The 21,861-nt window shown below is 41.5% G+C and overlaps 1 protein-coding gene across 1 annotated transcript in view; it reads right to left on the bottom strand.

Annotated features, from left to right (window-relative positions):
• EGFL6 (EGF like domain multiple 6) overlaps positions 1–21,237 on the bottom strand; it is a 183,716-nt gene extending 162,479 nt beyond the window's left edge. Inside the window, exon 1 of the mRNA XM_063634911.1 lies at positions 21,127–21,237. Coding sequence (XP_063490981.1) covers positions 21,127–21,152 — 26 coding nt within the window. The 5' untranslated portion in view covers positions 21,153–21,237. The remainder of the gene's footprint in view (positions 1–21,126) is intronic.
• Positions 21,238–21,861: the final 624 nt, after the last annotated feature.

The raw sequence follows: 21,861 nt of genomic DNA, 5'->3' as shown, positions 1-21,861 counted from the left end.
ATCCTAGTGTGTTTGAAGTAATCTCTCATCATGGTTTTGATTTGCATTTCCCTAATGACTAATGATGTTGAGCATATTTTTGGAAGCTTGTATATCTTAGTATATCTTTGGAGAAATGCCTATTTAAGTTTTTTGCCCATTTTTTAAATGGGCTGTTTGTCTTTTTTGTTGTTGAGTGCTAAGAGTTCTTTATATGAGTTCCTGTATACTAGACCCTTATCAGATGCAAGATTTGAAAATATTTTCTTCTATTCCCTAGATTGTCTTTTCACTTTCTTGATAAATGTCCTTTGATGCACAAACATTTTTAATTTTGATGAAGCCCAATTTCTCCAATCCTTTTTTACACAAAGGCATGGAGGTGCAGATGGAGGAGGTCTAGTTGTTCCTGGGTCTAGCTTACGAACTGTCTAATTTGACCCTCACAATATTGTTAAGCTGTGCTTGTCCTGGCTACAGAATTACACCCACAGGTTTTATTTGAAGATGCTTTATTTAAAACCATTATAATTTTGTATTTTACTTGTCTACAGATTTTCTTTATGTTAGAAAAGAGTACTATTATAAATCTAGATATTCTTGGCTGGAATATGTTATTTACCACTGGAGCTTAGAATATGCTGTTACTTAGAAAGAGTGGAGTATGTAATTGATGCCGTCTAATATGATGTCTCTAGCTCAGACCTCTCTTCTGGACTCTGAATTCATGTGTCCATCTTCCCATGGGTGTTTACTAGGCATTTTGAATTTAGAGTATTCCCAATCAAATCCTTGTTTTCTACCCTCCTTTTATTAACACATGCTGGCCTCCTCAGTTTTCTACATCTCAGCAAACAGCAGCTTCATTTTTCCAGTATCTTAGACCAAACACACTGGATTCATCCTTGATTCTTTTCTTTCACATCCTACATCCAGATCATTAGCAAATTTTGCTTATTTGACCTCCAAAATATGGGCATATCTCTTCCCCTGCAGGGGTATCAGCCAGTTAAGCCACATCTTAGTAGCCTAGATTCTTATCCTCTCACTCATCTCCTGTTTCCCCCTCTTTTTTCTCTACAACATATTCTTCACATATAGCCAGAGGAATCCTTTCCAAAGGAGCATCAGGTCATGTCACTCTGGTTCCCCAAACCCTGCAGGGGGCTCCCATCTCACTGGAGTGAGGCCCCAGCATATAGTGCCCGCCTTCCTCTCACCATCTGCTCTGATGTCCTTGCACGCCCCTCACCCCAGGCTCACTCTGCTCTAGCTCCCAGGCCTTGCTGTTTCTCAAGGATTCCGCTGGCTGTGTACTGCTGTCCCTTCTGCCTGAAACACTGTTTCTCCTGGAAACCAAAGAGCTCACCCCTCACTGCCTTCAGGGCTCTGCTCAAAGTTCTTCTGCATCTGGGAGTCCTGCTTGACTCTCAAGCAGAGAGTCCTGCTGGCACAGCGCTCCCCACCCTCCTTACCCTGCTTTTCCTTCATCGCACTTTGCACATGGCTACTTTTACACAGCACATAACAGACATTTATTGTTTGTCACTATTTATTAGGTTGATGCAAAAGTAATAGCAGTTTTTACCATTATTTTCAGTGGCAAAAACTGCAATTACTTTTGCACCAAACTAATATTTCCACCAACACACACACACAGAGTTGAGGTCCAACTGAACAGCTCAGTAAAGAAAAATTCTGCATTCCATGCACATTGTGTGACTTTCCTTCATCGATATGAAAAATAGAGGGACTGGATGCATAGCAGTTTCTATTTCACTATGACCTTCAAGGTCTGCATTGCAGCGCCCATTCTGAATTACTCAGTGTATTGATTTTTAAACAGGAGTGCCTCCATTTGTGCGATGCAGTCCATTGTGCTCCTAATCCATTCATTAGGGATTCCCAAGTTGCCTTCATACAATGGACCACATCTCTTTGAAGAAACCATTATGGATTTCCATGTGGAGTCCCAGAGGATTAAAATAAAGCCTTGAAGGTTAGAGGAGTGCCCCAGTCTTGTGATCTGTCAGGCCCTCTGAGTCAGCTTGGCAACTGGCGATCCCAGTTCATAAGATTCCAGGAACTGTGATTGTATCAAATGATAGTATCTAACACGAGAGCAGTGACTCTTTTTGTTTCCTCTTTTTGTAACACAAAGGAAATTCAAACAAGTGTTTTTAGGTCTTATTGCATTTTACCAACTCTTTTCAGATGGGGAGAAAGAGTTTGGCATTCATTTTCTAGGTCATCAATATGTTCCGGGTAGAACACTCAAAGAAGGCTAGGTGGAAGTGCCGAAGGGATTACTGAGTGCACTGTACCCATTTACCAGATTAAGAAATTAAGGCCTATGACCCGTGTGGCTTGCCCAGGGTCCCAGAGCTAAATACTGGTAGAACAACTTATTTGAGGGAACTGAAGCATAGCAGATTGAGGTTACTTTCCAGTGGCTGGTTTGTCTCCAGCCCCTCTTTTTTTTTTTTTTTTTTTTTTTGGAGACAGAGTCTCACTCTGTCAACCAAGCTGGAGTATAGTGACACCATCTCGACTCACTGCAACCTCTGCCTCCCAGACTCAAGCAATGTTCCTGCCTCAGCCTCCTGAGTAGCTGGGATTACAGGTGTGCACCACCACACCTGGCTAATTTTTGTATTTTTAGTAGAGATGGGGTTTCACCATGTTGGCCAGGCTGGTCTCGAACTCCTGACTTCAGGCGATCCACCTACCTTGGCCTCCCAAAGTACTGGGGTTATAGGCGTGAGCCACGGCACCCGGCCCCTCCATTCTTTAATGACATTCTCTTTAGAGAATTGGGGTTTATGGTGCTGTTCAGAAGGCAGCAGTTGTTTAACTGAGTCAATGTCCTGATAAGATCAACCTGTCTTCCTTTTTGATAATCAGACCTCACTTTATTTAACCTTTGTAAATATGCTGATGCACGAAGACCGAGTGAGTGAAGATGTCCATGAGCTAGCTTTCCAAAGGCGATTGATTGCTTTAAAAAAATGTTAGCTTTGCACAGTGGTTCTCAAAGCATGGTCCCTGGACTAGCAGCATCAGCATCACCTTGGAAATGCAAATTCTTAGGCCTCTTCCCAGACTTACTGAATCAGAAACTGGGTGAGGTGCAACAAGTTGTGTTTAACAAGTGCTCCAGAGGACTCCGGTTCTCACTCAAGTTTGAGAAGTGCTAGTTTAGCAGCTGCTGTTGATGTCTTGCCTGATACCCTTGGGGTTCCTTTCACTAAACTGCTATAGGTGCTGCAGCTAAGAGCTCACACCTGAAGCCTGCTCCTGAAGCTGTCCTTGGGCAACTGAGGCTGCTTACACCGAAGATGCTTTGGGGTCTCCCCCACCCACATGAATGCAGGGTGGCTGGAAGCCAATGAATGACAGATGCAGGTTACCAAAGCCCTCTTGCCTCAAAATGGGACAGACTCCACTATCCTATTTATGTTCCAGAGCTCCCATTGTGATTAGGCAGAGAGATGCTGGACTTCTCCTGAAACCACATACTTGCTTTCTTCCAATCCTGCTTCCCTCACTCCCATGCAGATTTCTCCTGCAAGCCATCTGCCAATAAATTACTTGCCCAAGAACCACCATCTTATGCTCTGTTTCTGAGGAACCCAACCCAAGACAATTAGCAGTTCATATCAAAGATACTCCTCTTGTAGATGAACCTGTGGGGTTGGGCATATGGAGAGAACATTCTCAGCAAGTTACTCCAATTTGGGCAGCCCATTTTCCACATTGCTTTAAGACTTATATCCACAGTTGTCACATCCCACCTATATTTTTGAAAGTTTCCTTGACTAGTTGGTAATTCAGTCTCCTAGAGATTGATGCTAGATGAGAGAGACTCTAGGCAAGAGAAACTGGAAGATGGTTGGTCTTCTTTTAATCAGACAGAATTGCTGGTGTAGTATGCAGTTTGATTTTGTTGACACTGGGAGTAGTGGTGGATTCAATATGGTCATTAGACAGATCTATTGCAATTGTTTTGGATCAGTTGGTCTTTGGAGGAGCATATGGAATGTTCAAAATCTCATTCCAAGAATTAGCTCTTCTGTGGGAAAGGGCCACAGAATGTCAAGCTTGAGCTCCAAAGGTGCTTCTTAAGCTCCTCCTCCAGCCCTAAAATCAAGGGGAAAGGCAGCCCTAGGGAGCTCTCTATCATGAAGTGGAAACAAGATTCAGTGAAGGGTCTATTCCTAGGATGCTCTCCCATTTCCCTGGGCTCTGGAATTCTTGGTTCCCACAGAACCTCAAACAGATGGTTGCAAATTTGATTCTAGGCTTATGAAACTTGAGCCAGCCCCCAAATGAAATTTACCTCTGGGTTGGCCAGGAGCCACTTTTTCTAATATGTTTCCTTTTGCGCCTTCCACCCTACCCAGCATAGGAGTTGACGATCATCATTAAACGTCATATGTTTTCACACAATGGAAGTGAATTGTCACAATCACTATGTTGTAGGATTAGGAAGGGCCTTATGCAGGTTTTTCCATCCTTTAAGACTTAATGATTAAAAAACTATATTTTTCAAAAATCTTCTGGGATGGGTGTGGTGGCTCATGCCTATAACCCCAAAACTTTGGGAGGCTGAGGTGGGTGGATCACACTTGAGGTCAGGAGTTTGAGACCAGACTGGCCAGCATGGAGAAACTTCATCTCTACTAAAAATAGAAAAATTAGCCAGGCATGGTAGCGCACGCCTGTGATCCCAGCTACTTGGGAGTCTGAGGCAGGAAGATCACTGCAACCCAGGAGGCAGAGGTTGCAGTGAGCCAAGATTGCGCCACTGTACTCTAGCCTGGGCGACAGAGTGAGACTCTGTCACAAAAAAAAAGAAAAAAGAAAAAAAAAGAAATCTTCCACTAGTGTTGTGTGGAAGGAAAAAAAAAAAATCTGTTCTCATAGGAATCCACTGTAAAAGCCAGTTCTCACTCTCCCAACATTCTTTGTAACAAACCTGAAAGTCTTACATTGCAAATTAAGCTAATTTCCTTTTCATTTAGCCTTTGCAGAACTGTCTACTGATATTTCCTGCTTTAACACATTATGATGAAAAGATGAACTGTTGAGAGAAATGATATTAATGGAAGTTTATTTTAAGGATGAGCTGACTATTCATATCTGGACACTCTACGTTTGATTCCTGGCAGACCAATGGAGAGCTAAACATTAAGATCACATTGTCGGAGGCCTGCATGAAAAATTAATTTTGCCGGGAAGTGCATTGATATTTACCCTTGTTAGCTTCAGACAGAGGGATCTTTTAATAAACACCCCTAGCACAGCAGCAATCACATTTATTCTAAAAGTGATGAAGATGTGTCCCATGTGAAGAGCTGCATGGAAATGTTCCTTAAGATCTATGTGCTAGGAAAAACTTTATTTCCTCAGAATTACTGGCAGGCTTTATTTCTTAGACAACATGAATCAAGCACTTGACTATATTTTCCCTTTTTGAGTGGGCCATCAGAAAGCTCAGTGCCAAATTTTGGGTTCATCTTTGGAGTGGAGCCTGCATAAATTTTTTTTTCTATTTTTCCCTTGGTTTTGTCCACGTGTATTTTTGCAAGGCCCAAATTTTAAGTTTTATACCTATTTCATCTTAGCAAATCTATGGAGCCATTTAGAATACTTTATGTATCAAGGCAGGGAGTAAATATAGCATAAACATTCTAATCACCCCTAAGCTTAAAAAATTTTTTATCAAACCACCCCTCACTTACCTTTAAAAAAAGAAAAAGATCTAAGTAAATCATGTGGTAGCTTACACTTTGAAATGGGGTCAGAATTTACAGCACAATTAAAATGTCAGCTCTGGTTCCAAGATGAGGGAAGACCCAGACACAAGATCACTGAGGAAGCCAAGATAGTATTTGCCAAATGTATAGAAGCAAAATAAGCAGGAAACATTTCTACCTATTTAAGAAAACATTGCAAATGAGAACTGCAATGAGGTCAGAGGACTGTGGATATACAGAGTAGCTAGGGGAAAAATCCTGTCAGACCTTGTAGCAGGGATCTCCTGGATGACCCCACAAAAGCCTATAAGGCATCAAGAGTGCACTGATTATAACAACAAAGTGTAATTAATCCCAAACAATTTGTGTATCTCTCAATAGATATTTGTGAGAGGTAGTATGATCACCTTAGTGTGGGATATATTTTCCTCTTCATATACCATTTACTTTCAAATGATTATTTGAGGAAGCAGAGCCAGTGAAAAAAGAACTCTGGAGGAAGAATTATGAGAGGAAGAATTTATACTTTGCAGTATAAAGGAAGAATTTATACTTTGGGGAATTTATACTTTGCAGTGAGCATGAATGTTTTTCTTTTTTGTTCATTTTTCAGCACAGTACTCAGGAAATATTTTTGAAGAAAAAGAAAACCACAAATACGAATACTAATTAATTAAAATGCTAAGCAGGTAACAGTTCCCACATGGAATGTAACCATAACCAGTGATATGGAAACTCAACTTTTGGAAAAACTCAGGCCCCAAAATACATTTTGATAGTTTTAGGGCATAAAGGAACTTTAGGTCTTTGTGATAGAATTGGGAAGATGTGAGATATAAATGGTTGCGAGGTTTCATCAATGCAGGTCTTTTTTCATCAGGTTCAAATTAACATTTTTTCTGCTAGTCCCTGAAAGTGCTGCTGAAGCCAAATTTAAAGACTGTCTGTATTAGTCCATTTTCACACTGTTATAAAGATACTACCTGAGGCCAGGCGCGGTGGCTCACGCCTGTAATCCCAGCACTTTGGGAAGCTGAGGTGGGCAGATCACTTGAGGTCTGGAGTTTAAGACCAGCCTGGCCAACATGGTGAAAGCCAGCCCATCTCTACTAAAAAATTAGCCAGGCGTGGTGGTGTGCGCCTGTAATCCCAGCTACTCAGGAAGCTGAGGCAGGAGAATTGCTTGAACTCGGGAGGTGGAAGTTTCAGTGAGCCGAGATCGCACCACTGCGCTCCAGTCTGGGCAACAGAGCGAGACTCCGTCTCAAAAAAAAAAAAAAAAAAAGCGGAAGGTGAAGGGGAAGCAAGGCATGTCTTGCACAGTGGCAGGCAAAACAGAGAAGAGAGCAAAGGGGGAACTGCCAAACACTTTTAAAACCATCAGCTCTCATGAGCAAGAACAGCATGGGGGAAACTGTCCTCATGATCCAATCACCTCCCACCAGGTCTCTCCCATGACACATGGGGATTACAATTCAAGATGAGAACATGGGGATTACAATTCAAGATGAGATTTGGGTGGGAACACAGAGCCAAACCATATCACTATCTCTTCCATAGCTATTTTCCCTCACATTGCTTTAATCAAGCCTCTTTCTCCCTGTGGGTCATCCTTACTTATGATCTCAAGAACGCAGCCAGCCCAGCCTAGCCTCTCCCTGACCTTGTGCAAATGGTAGGAAGCCTGATGGTTTGCTCTGCCTTAAGGTCTTGCCTCATCTGCCCAAAGAACTCCAATCTGGCAGTAGGGAAGGCTGAAAATCAGCTCAAGTCAGAACAAGAACCCCCAATAAATGCTCAGGAATTCATGGAACTAGACACCTCTGGAAACGGAAGGCAAGTGCTGCTTAAAGCAAGCAGATTTGTTAAACATCTGTATAAGAAGCAGTTAGAACCCCCAGCAGAGGGTAGGAGTTTTGTACCCTGGAAATGTTGCATCAGTGGGACTAGACTCTGGAAGGACACTAAATTCAATCAAGGGTAATGGTACTGTGCTGGAAACAGGAAGATTATCTGGAAGTCTGCACATTTTTGGGTAGCACCCAAGCCCCTCCCTTCAATTGGGATCTCAGATAGTCAGCCAGGCTTACATTCCTCAAACAGGATATGGAAAGCATCCTCTCTGGAAAGCCTCTCTCACAGCCTGGCTTCTGCTTGGGGGCCTAAGCATGCCACACAATACAAACAACAACAACAAAAACTGGCCTATGTGCATCAGTTACTGATTTCTACAATAATGCCACATAACAAATCATCCCAAAATTCAGTGACATAAAAATCAATTATTATTGCTCGTGAGTCTATAAGATGGCTGAGTGGTTATTTTTGCTGTGTTCATGTACACATCTGTGATCAAATGTATGTCAAGTCAGTGGTTCTGGGATCTTGGCTGGGGTTTCTCACATGTCTGTCAGCTGCTCATTGGCTAACCTGGGCATGTTAACATGGTGGATGCAAGGTGTGATGTTCCAGAGAAAGAATGGGAGCTCCAAGATCCCTTCAGGCCAAGGCTTGGAACTGGTATGCAGTCACCTCCGCCATATTCTATTGGCCAAAGCAAGTCACAAAGGCAGCCTAGATTCAAGGGATGGGAATAGACACTGCCTACTTAGAAAGAAGTATAGCAAAGTTGCCAGTGAAAGAACAAAGGGGTGACGAATTGGGAACATTGTTAAAATAAATCTACCATACTAGGTTTGTGTATTTTTCTATAACTTTGGATGTGTCATGCCTCATTTTAACCTTAAAAGGAAGGATCCGGTAATATTAAATGGTGGCAGATATTTTACCTAAAATTTTCATTGATGTTTTGGGATTTTTCTACTAGTATCAAAGGTAGAAATTAATACTTAAACTGAAATAAAATAGCCAGCCTGTGAATTTCCCATGTGATGAATTACATGACTAATGTCTCCATCTGTACCTAAAACACATAAGCATGTGGCATATGGAAATATGATAGGCAGATGGGGGCTTCAGACAGGAAATACATCCTGTATGTAAACTGCAGCTGGGGAGAGAAGACAGTCAGCATTAGAACAGGGAGTGGAATCATTCATCAAGTAACCTAAGCAGGGGGACAGCTGCAGCTTTGGGGTCTGACGCAATCAGGAAGGCTAGGCCAGAGTCAATACTGTCATAAAACCCTTCCGAGAGTAGCCCAGTCATTAAGAACGTGCTCTTCAACACCAGGGAAAGGAAAGGGGCTAAATGCTTTCTCATTTTTCCTGACTTAGCAACTGCAGTCTAGAAAGTTTCACCATTATAGGAAAAAACAAAAGTCACTCCTGAAAAACAAGCCTACAAACAAGGGCTATTTTGGGAAATTTAGCAAGTGGGAAGCATCCCTTCTGAATCAGGACATCTGTGCTAAACTTTTCTTTTCACAGCTGAGTTATTGGCCAGATTTTCCAGGGGCTTCCAGTATCTATGTGAAAAAATAGAAGATCCTGGGAAATTAAAAAATTAAGAGGCCTCCTGCCCATTCCACATAACAAGTGAGCTGGGCTGGCCCTTGGAGTCATAGAACTGGGAGGGTTCTGAAGCATCTCCTGATGTCTCTAAGATACCATCTGGTCTTCTGTGAAATGGGAGAGTGTATTAGTTATGTATTGCTGTGTAACAAAATACTCTCACAATCTAGTCTAGTGGCTTAACACAACAAACACTTATTATCTCACAGTTTCTGTGGGTTGATAATTGGGGAGCATCTTAGCTGAGTGGTCAGAACCACTGAATCAGAATCAGATTCAGGGTCTCATTTTGGTTGAAGTTGAGATGTCAGCTAGGGCTGCAGTCATCTGAAGGCTTGACCGGGGCTGCAGGTTCTGTTTCTAACATGGTTCACTCATGTGGCAGGAGGCCTCAACTCCTTACCACATGGACTCTATAGGGCTGATTGACTGTCTTCATGACTGCCACTTCCCTTCCCCTGGAGCTTAGTGATGAGAGAGAGAGAGAGCACGAGCATGAGCACAAGCACAGTGTCTTTTATAACCTAATCTCTGAAGCAATGTATTATGATTTCTCCTGTATTCTGTTGATCACAGGAACCAACACTAGTACAAAGTTGGAGGGGACTATACTAGGGAGTTAATACCAGGCAGTTGGTTCCATTGCGGCATCTTAGAGGCTACTATGATAGAGAATTAGGCTAGATGAACTTTCTAGTTCCTTTTAGGTAAGTGGTTATGTGGTCCTGTGCAAAGGGGACACAGATGCATACACCACTGGCACCAGAAGGTATAAATATAAAATAGGCTTTACAAGGGTGGTTGCAGAGAGGACTCCAGAAAAATGAAAAGCAGATTGTATACATTCTATCCACCCAAGCTCTCATGATCTCACAGAGGGTGGTACATAGCTGAGCTGCATAAGCTGGAGAAGCGGCCCCATAGAGTGGAAGCTGATTGCACTGTATATTTATATGGAAAGCAGGGAAGGGAATATTTATCCTGTTTAATCCTGTTCAGAGAAGTGGCCTTGTTTAAAAGGGAGAACTTTTTGGAGCCAGTGACAGATATCACTCCGAATCCTATTTCTAAAGGCAAAGAAGTATGTAATATGTAGGTTCACAGTTCTTTATGCACAATTCCATGATCTAAATGCTTTGAAAACCTGAAGTGTTTTTTCATCAGTGATTTGTTAGCAAAATTTGACTTCAATTATCCAGAGGCTATTTATAGTCTTTTTCCCATTTAGGGTGAATATTCATACATTACATTGCAGAAATGTTAATGCGTTTGATTATAGGGTGCTACCCCAGGACCTGCTGAGGGAATTAATAGACATTATAGACACTGTATTGTCTTTTTCTAAAATATAAAAATACTCATCTCTATATGGGTAGGCACTGCCTTTATGCAGTTAATTCTAATGATGCAAATTCTGAAAAACACCGTAGTTATCTGACCTCATAGCAGAAAATAAACTCTATTACCTCATGGCAGGACTTTCTACCTCACTGAAATCTAACTCCTGGACCACTAGAAATGTAAGTGGCAATCTTAATAAAATACAGGCCAACGATCCTTTACCCCAAATCATTGTGGCCAGATATGTTTTAAAATTCATATGTTTGGAGATAATTACACATATAGTGAATCACATGTGATAGAATGGTTTGAAGCCTGATCTGCCTTTTATTAGTTGTGTAGCCTTAGATAAATTATTAACCATTCTGAGATAGTTTCTTATCTGTAAAATGGGAATGATGATATTTACCTCAGAGGGTTATGGTAGGAATTCAGTGAGATGATGTGGCAGTCAGTGTCAGATAAATGATAGCTATTCTCTTGTCCTCTGCCATCATTTTTATTTCAAGTTCTACAAGCTGGATCTTGAGTCTGAGAAGATTTCTATGTATTTTGTCCCTTTCTATTTATCTCAATTGATAAAATCATTCTTTCTTGTTTCAAGTATACCATGTGACCACACAAACAGAGATAAGATGTAACTGAATATACAGAAATGATTAGTCAAATCCAAACCAACAAATTTCCAGTTGGTCCAGATAGTTGCCTTTACCTTAACAGATTTAAACTTTTCTGGATTTTGCTACATTTCATGACCCACAAAAGAGCTCATATCAAAGAATGATGAAAGGAAGAACAAGTATGTTTTAAACCAGGTAAGTCTGTCATTTGGCATTGAATTTAGAATGTGAGGCAACTGGAGTCCAAACCCTGATTTCTTAAATAATGAGAAGTGGTTTTTAGTTGTTAGCCCCAAGTTAGAAATTAGAATTTCGAAGAGCTGCCTGGTGAGCAAAGTTTCAACTTGTGAGCTGTAATTATTTTTGTATATATCTCATCTGGTTAAGCTAATTTCCTCTTTTCTTGGTGGTGATCTATGTAGTAAGCATCATATTTAACTCTAACCTACCCCTGAACAAATTTTTCCTTTGCTCCCCTCTCCCTTCCTTCCTCCCTTCTTTTCTTCCCTCTCTCCCTCCCTTCCTTCCTTCTTTCTGTTTTCTGCATTTTCTGGTAGTACATAAAAAGGGTACCATCTAAGAAGCAGTTGAAACAGCTTTACAATTTTTCATAGCATATGTGCTCTGTTTGCCTCCAGAATTTACATTATTTCCATTCTATATTAATAAAAAATCTAATCACCTCCTAATTTCTTCATTTCACTTTTCCCTATTACATTTTTAATCCTTGCAGAGGATGGATTAAATCCAGAGTTGAATGAGTTCTACTAAGGAAAGCAGTCTCATTGTATCAGTAAGTAAAGTATGTACCAGTTCTCTGCTCAATCACCAGTTGGATAAATGCAGCACACTGCTGTTTAGAATTTATAATCAAAAAGCAATTGAGTTTGTTGCTCCTGTGAACTTTCTAATTCATATCATCTTATGATCAGAGAAGGTATACCCACAGAACGTAGGATGCTAAGTTTGTGTAAGTAATGTAGCGTAGGTTAAGCATGCTGGGTCTGGACCCAGAGAATAGGGGCTTGCTTGTCGCCTAGTTACATACTATTCACTAAACCTCACCAATGCCATGCTAAGCATAGGAAATACTACGTTTATTCTTGTTATAATTACCTTCCAAGATAGTATAGGTGAAGTATGTTGGCTCTAGGGTCAGAGTGCCTGGATTTGAATTCTGTCTCTGAGTTTCCATCAGTAACCCTACTAGCTGTGTGAGCTTGGGGAGGTATCTTAACTACTCCATGCCCCAGTTTATTTATAAAATGGGCTAATACAATATTTTATTGAATCTAAGACACAATATATAGATATTGTAGGATACAACATTATTTTATATACCACTGACAAAAGAAAATGATGCTCTAGAGGGCATTTCTCATGGTCTCCATGTTGAAACATGGAGGCAGGCCTTTGAAGGATGATGTCTTAGTTTCAGCTAGGATATATTTTAATCTGAACAAATGGAATGCACTCTGGGGAGGAGGTGTATTTGATTTCCACGAGACATCTGCTTTATGGAAGCCATTGCCCAGAACTGATCTTTTTCCTCCCACGTGGCGGCCTTCCTGAGAGCTGAATGTATAGTCCTTCTGTCTGTCTATGTGGCTGAATGGCCAAAGAAGGAGCTGCTGCAGAACAGAGGATAGGATGAGGGTCTTCTTTGATGAGATCAACCACATTTCTGCAGAGCATTCTAGTGCTGCAGCCCAGGGCAAATGCGTAGAAGCAAATGGAGGGAAAAAAGGAGTGCACAAGGATTTGCAGCAGGGTATGGGCTCAACCAAAAGGTGCTAGTAAAATCTAGGTCTTATGACCCTTCCATTTAAAACCCTCTCAAGGCTCCCATTTTTGTTCAGGGCAAAAGCCAAAGTTCCACCAAGCCCTTACGCTGCTCCCCTTCTCTCTCTAACCTCATTACCTTCCATGCTGCCTTTTGCCGTCCCCACCCCAGCCCACGGTGGCCCTCTTGCAGACCCCTGGACACTCCAAAAACACTCCTATCTCAGGGTCTGGGCTCCTGCTGTTCCTCTGCCTGAAGCCTGCTCCCTTACCTCCCTCAGGCAGCTCAGGGGCCACTGCCTCTGTGAGGCCTCCTAGAACCATCCTCTGACAGTTGCAGTCCTCCCCACCCCGGGCCCTTCCCTACCACTCCCTCTCCACAGCACTGCCCAGCATCTTACCTGCTGCAAATATTTCACTCCTTACTTTGTTCATGGTTCATGTTTCCTGACTAGAACAGAAATTCTGGATAGGAAGGGAAATCTGTCTGTTCTGTTTGTATCCTAAACCTTAGAATATTTCCTGAGACATGGCAGGCACTCAAAAATTTGATTGGCTTGACTGAGTTAATAGTAACATTAATATGGGCCATTGAGGCAGTTACAGAGAATGTTTCTGTCTGTGCCATCCAATATGGTAGCCAGTAGCCCCACTGAGCACTGGAAATGTGTCCAAATCGAGACATGCTCTAAGTATCAAATATACATGGGATTTTGGAGACTTAGTGCAAAAAAGGATGCCAAGTTTCTCATTAATCCTTTTAATATTGATTTCTTGTTGAAATAATATTTTGTATATATGAGGTTAAAGAAAATATATTACTAAAATCATATTTCACGTCTTTCATTTCACTTTTTAAATGAACTACTAGTTTTGTTTTTTTAGAGACAGGGTTAGAAAATTTAAGATATGGCTCCTGTTATGTTTCCGTTAGACAGCGCTGGGCTATATGCTTGTCATCGGGTAGCCATGTACTCCTTTTCAATGAGTTAGAAAAACAGAAGCATTGATTGAAGAGGTGTGGTTTTTATTTTTTCTTCATTAAATGTTTGTACCAGGTACAATTCTAGGCATTGAGGAAGAAATAGTAATGCATAAAACAGAAAAAAATTCTTGTAGATTAATTCTTGTAGATTTATTCGTGTAGATAAAATCTCAAGTAGATTAACTGATACTTGGTCCTCTCTCCAGCAGGTTAGTAAAACATTGCCTACACCTCAGAGATGAATTGACTGGTGGTAAAACTAGAGTTTGTAAATATAAAGTTTATTTAGATGTATGTGTAGTTAGTTGCACATGCTTACTGCATGTGGTTGCACTTTTATGCGTGCCGATAATTAGTATGTACTAATAATAAAAAATATTTTGTCATTAGTAATCTAATCAAAAAGCCTAAGTAGATTTTTTTTTCTTTTTTTTGAGACAGGGTATTACTCTGTTGCCCAGACCAGGCTGCAGTGGTGCGATCTGGGCTCACTGTAGCCTCGACCTCCTGTGTTCAAGTGATCATCCCACCTCAGGCTCCTGAGTAGCTGGAACTACAGGCACATGCTACCACACCCGGCTAATTTCTGTGTTTTTTTGAAGAGACAGGGCTAATTTATATATATATATATTTTTGTTGTTGCCCAGGCTGGTCTCAAACTCCTGAGGTCAAGAGATCCAACCACCTCGGCCTCCCAAAGTGTTGGGATTACAGGTGTGAGCCACTGCCCCTGGCTAGTAGATGTTTAATGTGCAATTGGATATAAGGAAATCTGGATGGATCCTAATCTGCTTAGCATTCCTCATGCTTGGGTGGACTTGTAGTCCTTTTCAATGGGTTAGAAAAACAGAAGCACTGATTGAAGCAGGTGGTTTTCATTTATTCTTCATTAAATATTTGTACCAGATACAGTTCTGGGCATTGGGGATATAGTAGTTTAGAAAGACAAAAATTCTTGCCTGCCTAGAACTTTCGTTCAATTAAGGCAGACAGACAGTAAACCATTACACAAATAAAGAAAGTGTCTTGGGTGGGTTATAAGTGACATGGATAAAACCTTCCAGGAAAAAGTACAGGGAGTGCTGTGGCAATGGGGAGAAGTTGCTGGGGAGGCCGTTGGTGAAGGCCTAAGGATGAAATAGACTAGAGCTAAAAGTAAGTCCTGACCATCTAGGGAGAGGAGGCCCTCCAGATGGAGGGAATGGCATGTGCAAAGGCCCTGTGCAGACAGTGGCCGAAGACGGGGCACTGGCTCTGACTGAAATGAGGAGCACCGGAGGCTTTTGAGCAGAGGTGTGATATGATCTTTCTTCCTTCTTAAGAGAATCCCTCTGCCCGCTCCACAGAGAAGAGGCTGCAGGAGGCCAGGGCAAGAGCAGGGCGACGGCTGAGAGGATTATTGCACTGACTGTGTTGGAGAAGACCTGGGGCTGGGACCAAGGGGTCCCAGTGAGAGTAATGGGAAGCGGTTGGATTTAAAATATATGTTTTTCCTTTGATTTCCTTAGAAGCCAAAAGGAGGAAGCAAAAATCTGGGAGAAAGGTGTCATGAATGATATTATCTTGGGGTAAACTTTGGATGTCTTTGTCCCAGGAAAATGCAGCCATGTCCTACTGCAAAAGCCAATGGTGAGATTTAGAATCAAAGCTTGCTTGCCCTACTCATAGTTCTGCATTTGTCGCTTCAATCACGCACCTGTTTTCAATGATGAAGATTTAAATTAAGCTCAGGATAAAGAATATTTAGATTTCATGCATGACGAATCATGGCATTTGATAAAGGCCACAGGAAAGATTTCCATGTCTACTTGCCTGGAATAAATATGCATTGTGTCTAGCAAAATGCTAGGCCTCCATTAATTTCTTAATAAATATCAATTGGTGACAAGATGCTAACTGATGACTTAATATATTTTGAAATAGAAGTATACATGTTATTTATAGAATGAGGTTTTCAAAATACCCATGAATGCCCTTAAACTTGATTCTTCTGTCTTGTTCCTATAATCTCCACTATGTAGACTGGTGCATACCCAAATTTTTAAATTTTATATATTTGTACTTTTCCAATAATTCATTTTCTAAGAAGTTTGAGGTTTTCTAAGATATGATTTTTTGGAACGAAAGAAAGAAGAAAGAAAAGAAGGAAGGAAAAAAAGTAGGAAATAAAGAAGGAAGAAAGAAACAAAGGCAGGAAGTCTCTGAGAGACAACCATCTTGTTGTCATTGGCAGAGTAGGCCTTGTTTATATTCGTGAACTTGGACTGAAAGAGTCTTCCCCCTTCCAAGACAGGAATTTCTACACTGGGATGCGGTTCTCAGCACACGCTGTGGAACAGCCTAGGGGAAAAAAAAACCTTTAGGTTCTGCTTCTTTCAAACTTCTAGTTTTTTCCCACCTCCTGACATTTTTATTCAAGTGACAGGCAGATCAAAATAAGCATAAAGGGCTTATTATAAAGCAGAAAGGCATCCAGTCACCATGTCTTTTGGAGGTGTGGGAGGTGGGTGCAGATGGGACTGCTGGCTTTTTCTAGCTATTAAGCAGGTAATTGTCATTATGAGCTCATTGTGCCTCGAATCTCAAATCTCGTTTAGTCCCAGCCAGGACACCCTGTCCCCAGTGACGTCCTGTCCTGATTTGGTGATGGCCAAGGAGCTATTCATCTAAGCAGCTTCAGGCTTCCAACCTATTGTCCTGATTTTCCCCAAGGTAGGGCACAACCTGGCCGAATGAGCAAGATGACCTTTGCCTAACTGAGTGAGTGGAATTGGGAGTAAATGTTATTACAATGCTTGCTCTAAAAATTATTTAAAGACTTTTAAAAAGAGAAAGAAAATGCTTCTGGATCATTAGTGGGTAGAGTCCCCATAAGAACGTCTAAAAAATAATGGTGCTTTACTTCTCGGAATTATTTTCTAAAATATCATACCTACTTCAGGCTTTCTTATATGAAGAAAATATGTAGATTAGGGTTTCTTAACTGTGGCATTCGACATTCTGGGCAGGATGGTTCTTTGTCGTGGGGATGTCCTGTGTGTTGAAGGATGTTTAGCAGGAGTCCTGGCCTCTACTCAGCCAATAGCACTTCTCAGTTGTGACAACCAAAAATGTCTCAAGACATTCCCAACTGTCCCCTGGGGGGCAAAATCACCCCTGGCTGAGAACCACTGCTCTACAGATATAATTACAGATGTAGAGATATATTCCAAGAAAATGAACTGAAAGCTCTTTAACAATTTCCCCCAGAAAATGAGATGAAGGAATCGTTTGGCAAGCAGAAGACTCACGTTTTATAATTTCTAAATCACTGTTTTGAATATATTTTAAAAGCCTGTAGTACCTCTGTAATTTAAAAAAAAATTCAAGAAACTCTAAATCAGCTCTAATTCTTTCCCCTAAGCTAAGATTTCCAAGTGAAAGCAACCTGTTTAAATGCCTGAGAAAGAAGATAAGAACCTCATCTGAGACTTGGAATTTGGAATTGCTCGTTCTTTAAAAGTAATTAAATTTGCCGGCAGAATCATCTCTTTTGCCTTGGTAATTCTCCAGGCTGCTGAAATACCACATTTGCAAAAGTACACCCACGATATAACCTATCCAGTTTTTTCCTTCCTTTAAGCTCACCCACGCAGGCATATTGTGGGTGAACAGACAGCAAAAGCCAAAGGCACTAATGGGGATACAACAGGACAGCCGTTGAGTCCTGTCACCAGGTAAAGGGTCATATCCCTTTTAGTATACATCTGAAAATTGCCTAGCGAGACCTACTATTGAATGATGACAAAAGTAGCAAACTCAATGGTAATACTGATTGGCACTTTCCCTCCCCTCTGGGACACACTACACTGGTTTCATTCCTTCCACTAATGAAAACCATAAGCTTTCTCATATTTTTAGTAGAATTCTCCATGTCCTCTCCATTACACTGCTAGCACACTATTCACAAATCATAGAACACACTTTGAAAATTACTGTACTATGACTCGTTACAGGTTTGGCTCTAATCAGTTTTTTTTTAAAAAAAACACATATTATATATATATATGTTGTCCAACTATTTTTTAAAAGTAAATTCTTTACAAATTAAATTATATATACATTATATATTTATATATGTATATACATTATATATACATTATATATTTATATATGTATATACATTATACATACATTATATATTTATATATGTATATACATTATATATATTTTATATATCTACATTTTACATATATACATTATATATATACATTATATATAGATATATATGTATATATATAGTTTCTCTGCTTTTCCCTTTACTATTGAAAAAGACAAAGAAGTAACATTAGGCAACCGGGATGGGAACATGTTATGCAATGCTCAGGGAAATTCTTAATAAGTGGGCAGACTTTTGGTGAAGATAGCATTGTAAGTTGATAGTTTGAGGGCTCCTTGGCTCCAAACATTTTACATTTAGTAAAATACAAAAATAATATTAAAAGACGTAACACCACACTAAGGATAAAGTAAGCATCTCTGGGGGACAGAAATCAGCCAGAAGCACACATTGGTGATCCAGGTTGAGCCTGGGCCCAGAAGCAGAGGGGGACAGGAGTCTGGGGTATAAAGGAGCAGAAGTGCCCATGGAGGCTGAGGACCAGAGCTTGATTCAGCGGTGGGTGTCCCAGCCAAGCAAGGCAGATCTAAACCTGCAGCATATCAATTCCAGCCCAGGTGGATGAATGCATGGAGTTGGCATCTGTCTCTATCATGTTTACCATCTTCCTGGAGTCACAAGATTGTCACCTAAGTACTTTTCTTCCCATCAGTTTCATAGCCCTATTCGTATCACCCTACTTCTCACCTACTTCAATAGGCTTGAAATGGTTTCCCTGCTCTTCAAACTTCCTCATAAAACGAATTCAATTCCTTCAAAGTATCTTGTTACACCAGTACATGGCTCCAAAGCCTTGTTACTAGCTCTCTACCAGTAACAGAAAAGTCCAAGCTCTTTCTCATTTTCTTGCCATTCGAAGCCCTCTGCATATTGGCTCCATACCTTTTTTTTTTTTTTTTTTTTTTTGAGATGGAGTCTCGCTCTGTTCCCCAGGCTGCAGTGCAGTGGCGTGATCTTGGCTCATTGCAACCTCCACTTCCTGGATACAAGCAATTCCCCTGCCTCAGCCTCCCAAGTAGCTGGGATTACAGATGCCTGCCACCACTCCCAGCTAATTTTTGCAGAGACGGGGTTTCGCCATTTTGTCCAGGCTGGTCTCAAACTCCTGGCTTCAAGTGATCTGCCTGCCTCAGCCTCCTAAAGTGCTGGGATTACAGGTGTAAGCCACTACACCCAGCTTGGCTTCATACTTGAGCATCTAAAAATGAAGGCTCACATGGAACACTGCTCCTGCCTCTCAGGAAAGCAGACACATCCACTTCCTCAGTGAAGAGAGGCTGAAGTGGACCTCTGCGGTTGTACTTCCCAGCTTCCTCCCCTTCCCCTCAGTTGTCTTCTAGGGACTGCCCCTGTGCCACTCTCCAGTTTAAGAGAGTTAGGTAAGGTTGACACCACTCTAGCTCCCAGGGACAATCAGGGTTTTCTACATAAGGGTGAATGGTTTGGGGACAGGCAAGACCAAAGTCACTTTTATTAAACCCAATCCCTGGACTCGGATTTCAACTCCTGGGAGACAGAAGTTCTCTTTTGACTAGGGTTGCTATCCTGTGAAGATGTAACTTGGCAAAGCTTGGGGCCACGACGAGCATGCCTGAGGATGCAGGGAACACGAAAGAGAGCAGAGCCAACAGACAGTGAGAGAAGGCTTGCTAACGACACTGTTGAAAGTGACGTCATATAATAGTATGTTCAGAGAATAGAGAGCAATTAAAATAGGAAACACATGAACTCACTAAGACTGCTACTCACCAGGACTCATCTGTTGTCAATCTCTCTTTTCTTTTTTTTTCTTTTTTTTTTTTTTTTTTTGTTTTTTTGAGATGGAGTTTTGCTCTGTCGCTCGGGCTGGAGTGCAGTGATGTGATCTCGGCTCATTGCAACCTCCGCCTCCCAGGTTCAAGTGATTGTCCTGCCTCAGCCTCCTGAGTAGCTGAGACTACAGGCGTGTGCCACCATGCCCAGCTAATTTTTGTACTTTTTAGTAGAGACGGGGTTTGCTATGTCGGCCAGGCTGGTTCCGAACTCCTGGCCTCAAGTGATCCACCCACCTTGGCCTCCCAAAGTGCTGTGATTACAGGCATAAGCCACCACACCTGGCCGTCAATCTTTACCTACGCGAACTCTTAATTTCCACTTGCATTATGACTTTGATTTCTCATTGCCCTAACTTCTCCTGTATTGCAAACCGTTTTTATATCTAAAACAGCTGTTCAAGCCAGCCTGAGCTTCTGGACAAAGTCAAGTCACCATTAATTACAGCTTCCTTGAGAAGATAATAACTTGTCTTTTGTTTCTCATATTCTGACTTTCAATCTAGTGCCTACAGGCACTGATTCAAATTGCAAAGTAACGTCTCAGCCTTTCTTTTTTGCTCTCACTCACTTGGACAAAAATTTACGAAAAAGCATCCCACTCAACAGAAGGACAGAACTGGTCCTCATTGGACCCACCACATACCCATTCATACTCCTCTCCTTAGTCACTCAGAGCTCATCAGAAAGTCCACTTTTACAGAATGCCAAAGATAATACTTAAACTCAGCAGCTCTGCAGCACTATTCATAATGGCAGAGACATAGAATCAACCCAGGTGCTCATCAATGGTGGATTGGAAAACGAAAACGTGGTACATACACACCATGGAATACTATGCAGCCACTAAAAAAGAATGAGATCATATCCTCTGCAGCAACATGGATGCAGCTGGAGGCCATTATCCTAAGTGAATTAATACAAGAACAGAAAACCAAATACTGCATGTTCTCACAAATGGGAGCTAAACATTGGGTACTCATAGACATAAAGAGGAAAACAACAGATGCTGGGGACTGCAAGAGGGGGAGAGAGGGAAGAGGGTAAGGGCTGAAAGACTATTGGGTACTAGGCTCACTACCTTGGTGACAGGATCATTTGTACCCTAAACCTCAGCATCATTCAATATACTCATGTGTATTAGTCCATTCTCGCATTACTATAAAGAACTGCCTATGTCTAGGTAATTTATACAAAAAGAGGTTTAATTGACTCACAGTTCCACAGGCTGTACAGGAAGCATGGCTCAGGAGACCTCAGGAAACTTACAATCATGGCAGAAGGCGAAGCAGACACATTCTGCATGCCTGGAGCAGGAGTAAGAGAGCAAAGGGGTAAGTGCTACACACTTTTAAACAACCAGATCTCGTGAGGATTCACTCACTATCACGAGAACAGCAAGGGGGAAATCCACCCCCATGATCCAATCACCTCCCACCAGGCCCCTCCTCCAACATTGAAAATTCCAATTTGACATGATATTTGGGTGGGGACACAGAGCCAAACTATATCACCATGTAACAAACATGCCCATGTAATCCCTGAATCTAAAATAAAAGTTGAAATTATATTTATATTAAAAAGAACCAACTGAATGGTTCTCAAAGTGTGGTCCCTGGCCCAGCAGCATCAGTATCACCTGCCGTGAAATAACACGAAATACACATATTGGTCTCTGCCCCCAGTCCTTGGCACAGAGCTTCTAAACCCTTGTAATGGTCTGAACAGTTGGAGTGCTGGGAGGATCTTTTGTTCCAACATTTGATCTTTGACGCAGGTTCCTGACACAGAGCTCCTAAATCCCTTGGAATTTCCTGGGTGATGGGAACATCCTTTGCTCTAAGGAGGAGACTCTTGGTGGGCTCCTGTACTGCCTCAGTTGAGGGCTGGTTGCCAGGGGAACCAATCATGTGATTAGAGGGAAGGAACTTTCAGGGCCACCCCCCTGGCCT

This window comes from Symphalangus syndactylus, chromosome X (genome assembly GCF_028878055.3).
Source record: "Symphalangus syndactylus isolate Jambi chromosome X, NHGRI_mSymSyn1-v2.1_pri, whole genome shotgun sequence".
Taxonomy (NCBI): domain Eukaryota; kingdom Metazoa; phylum Chordata; class Mammalia; order Primates; family Hylobatidae; genus Symphalangus; species Symphalangus syndactylus.
This window is presented reverse-complemented; position numbering and strand designations above follow the sequence as displayed.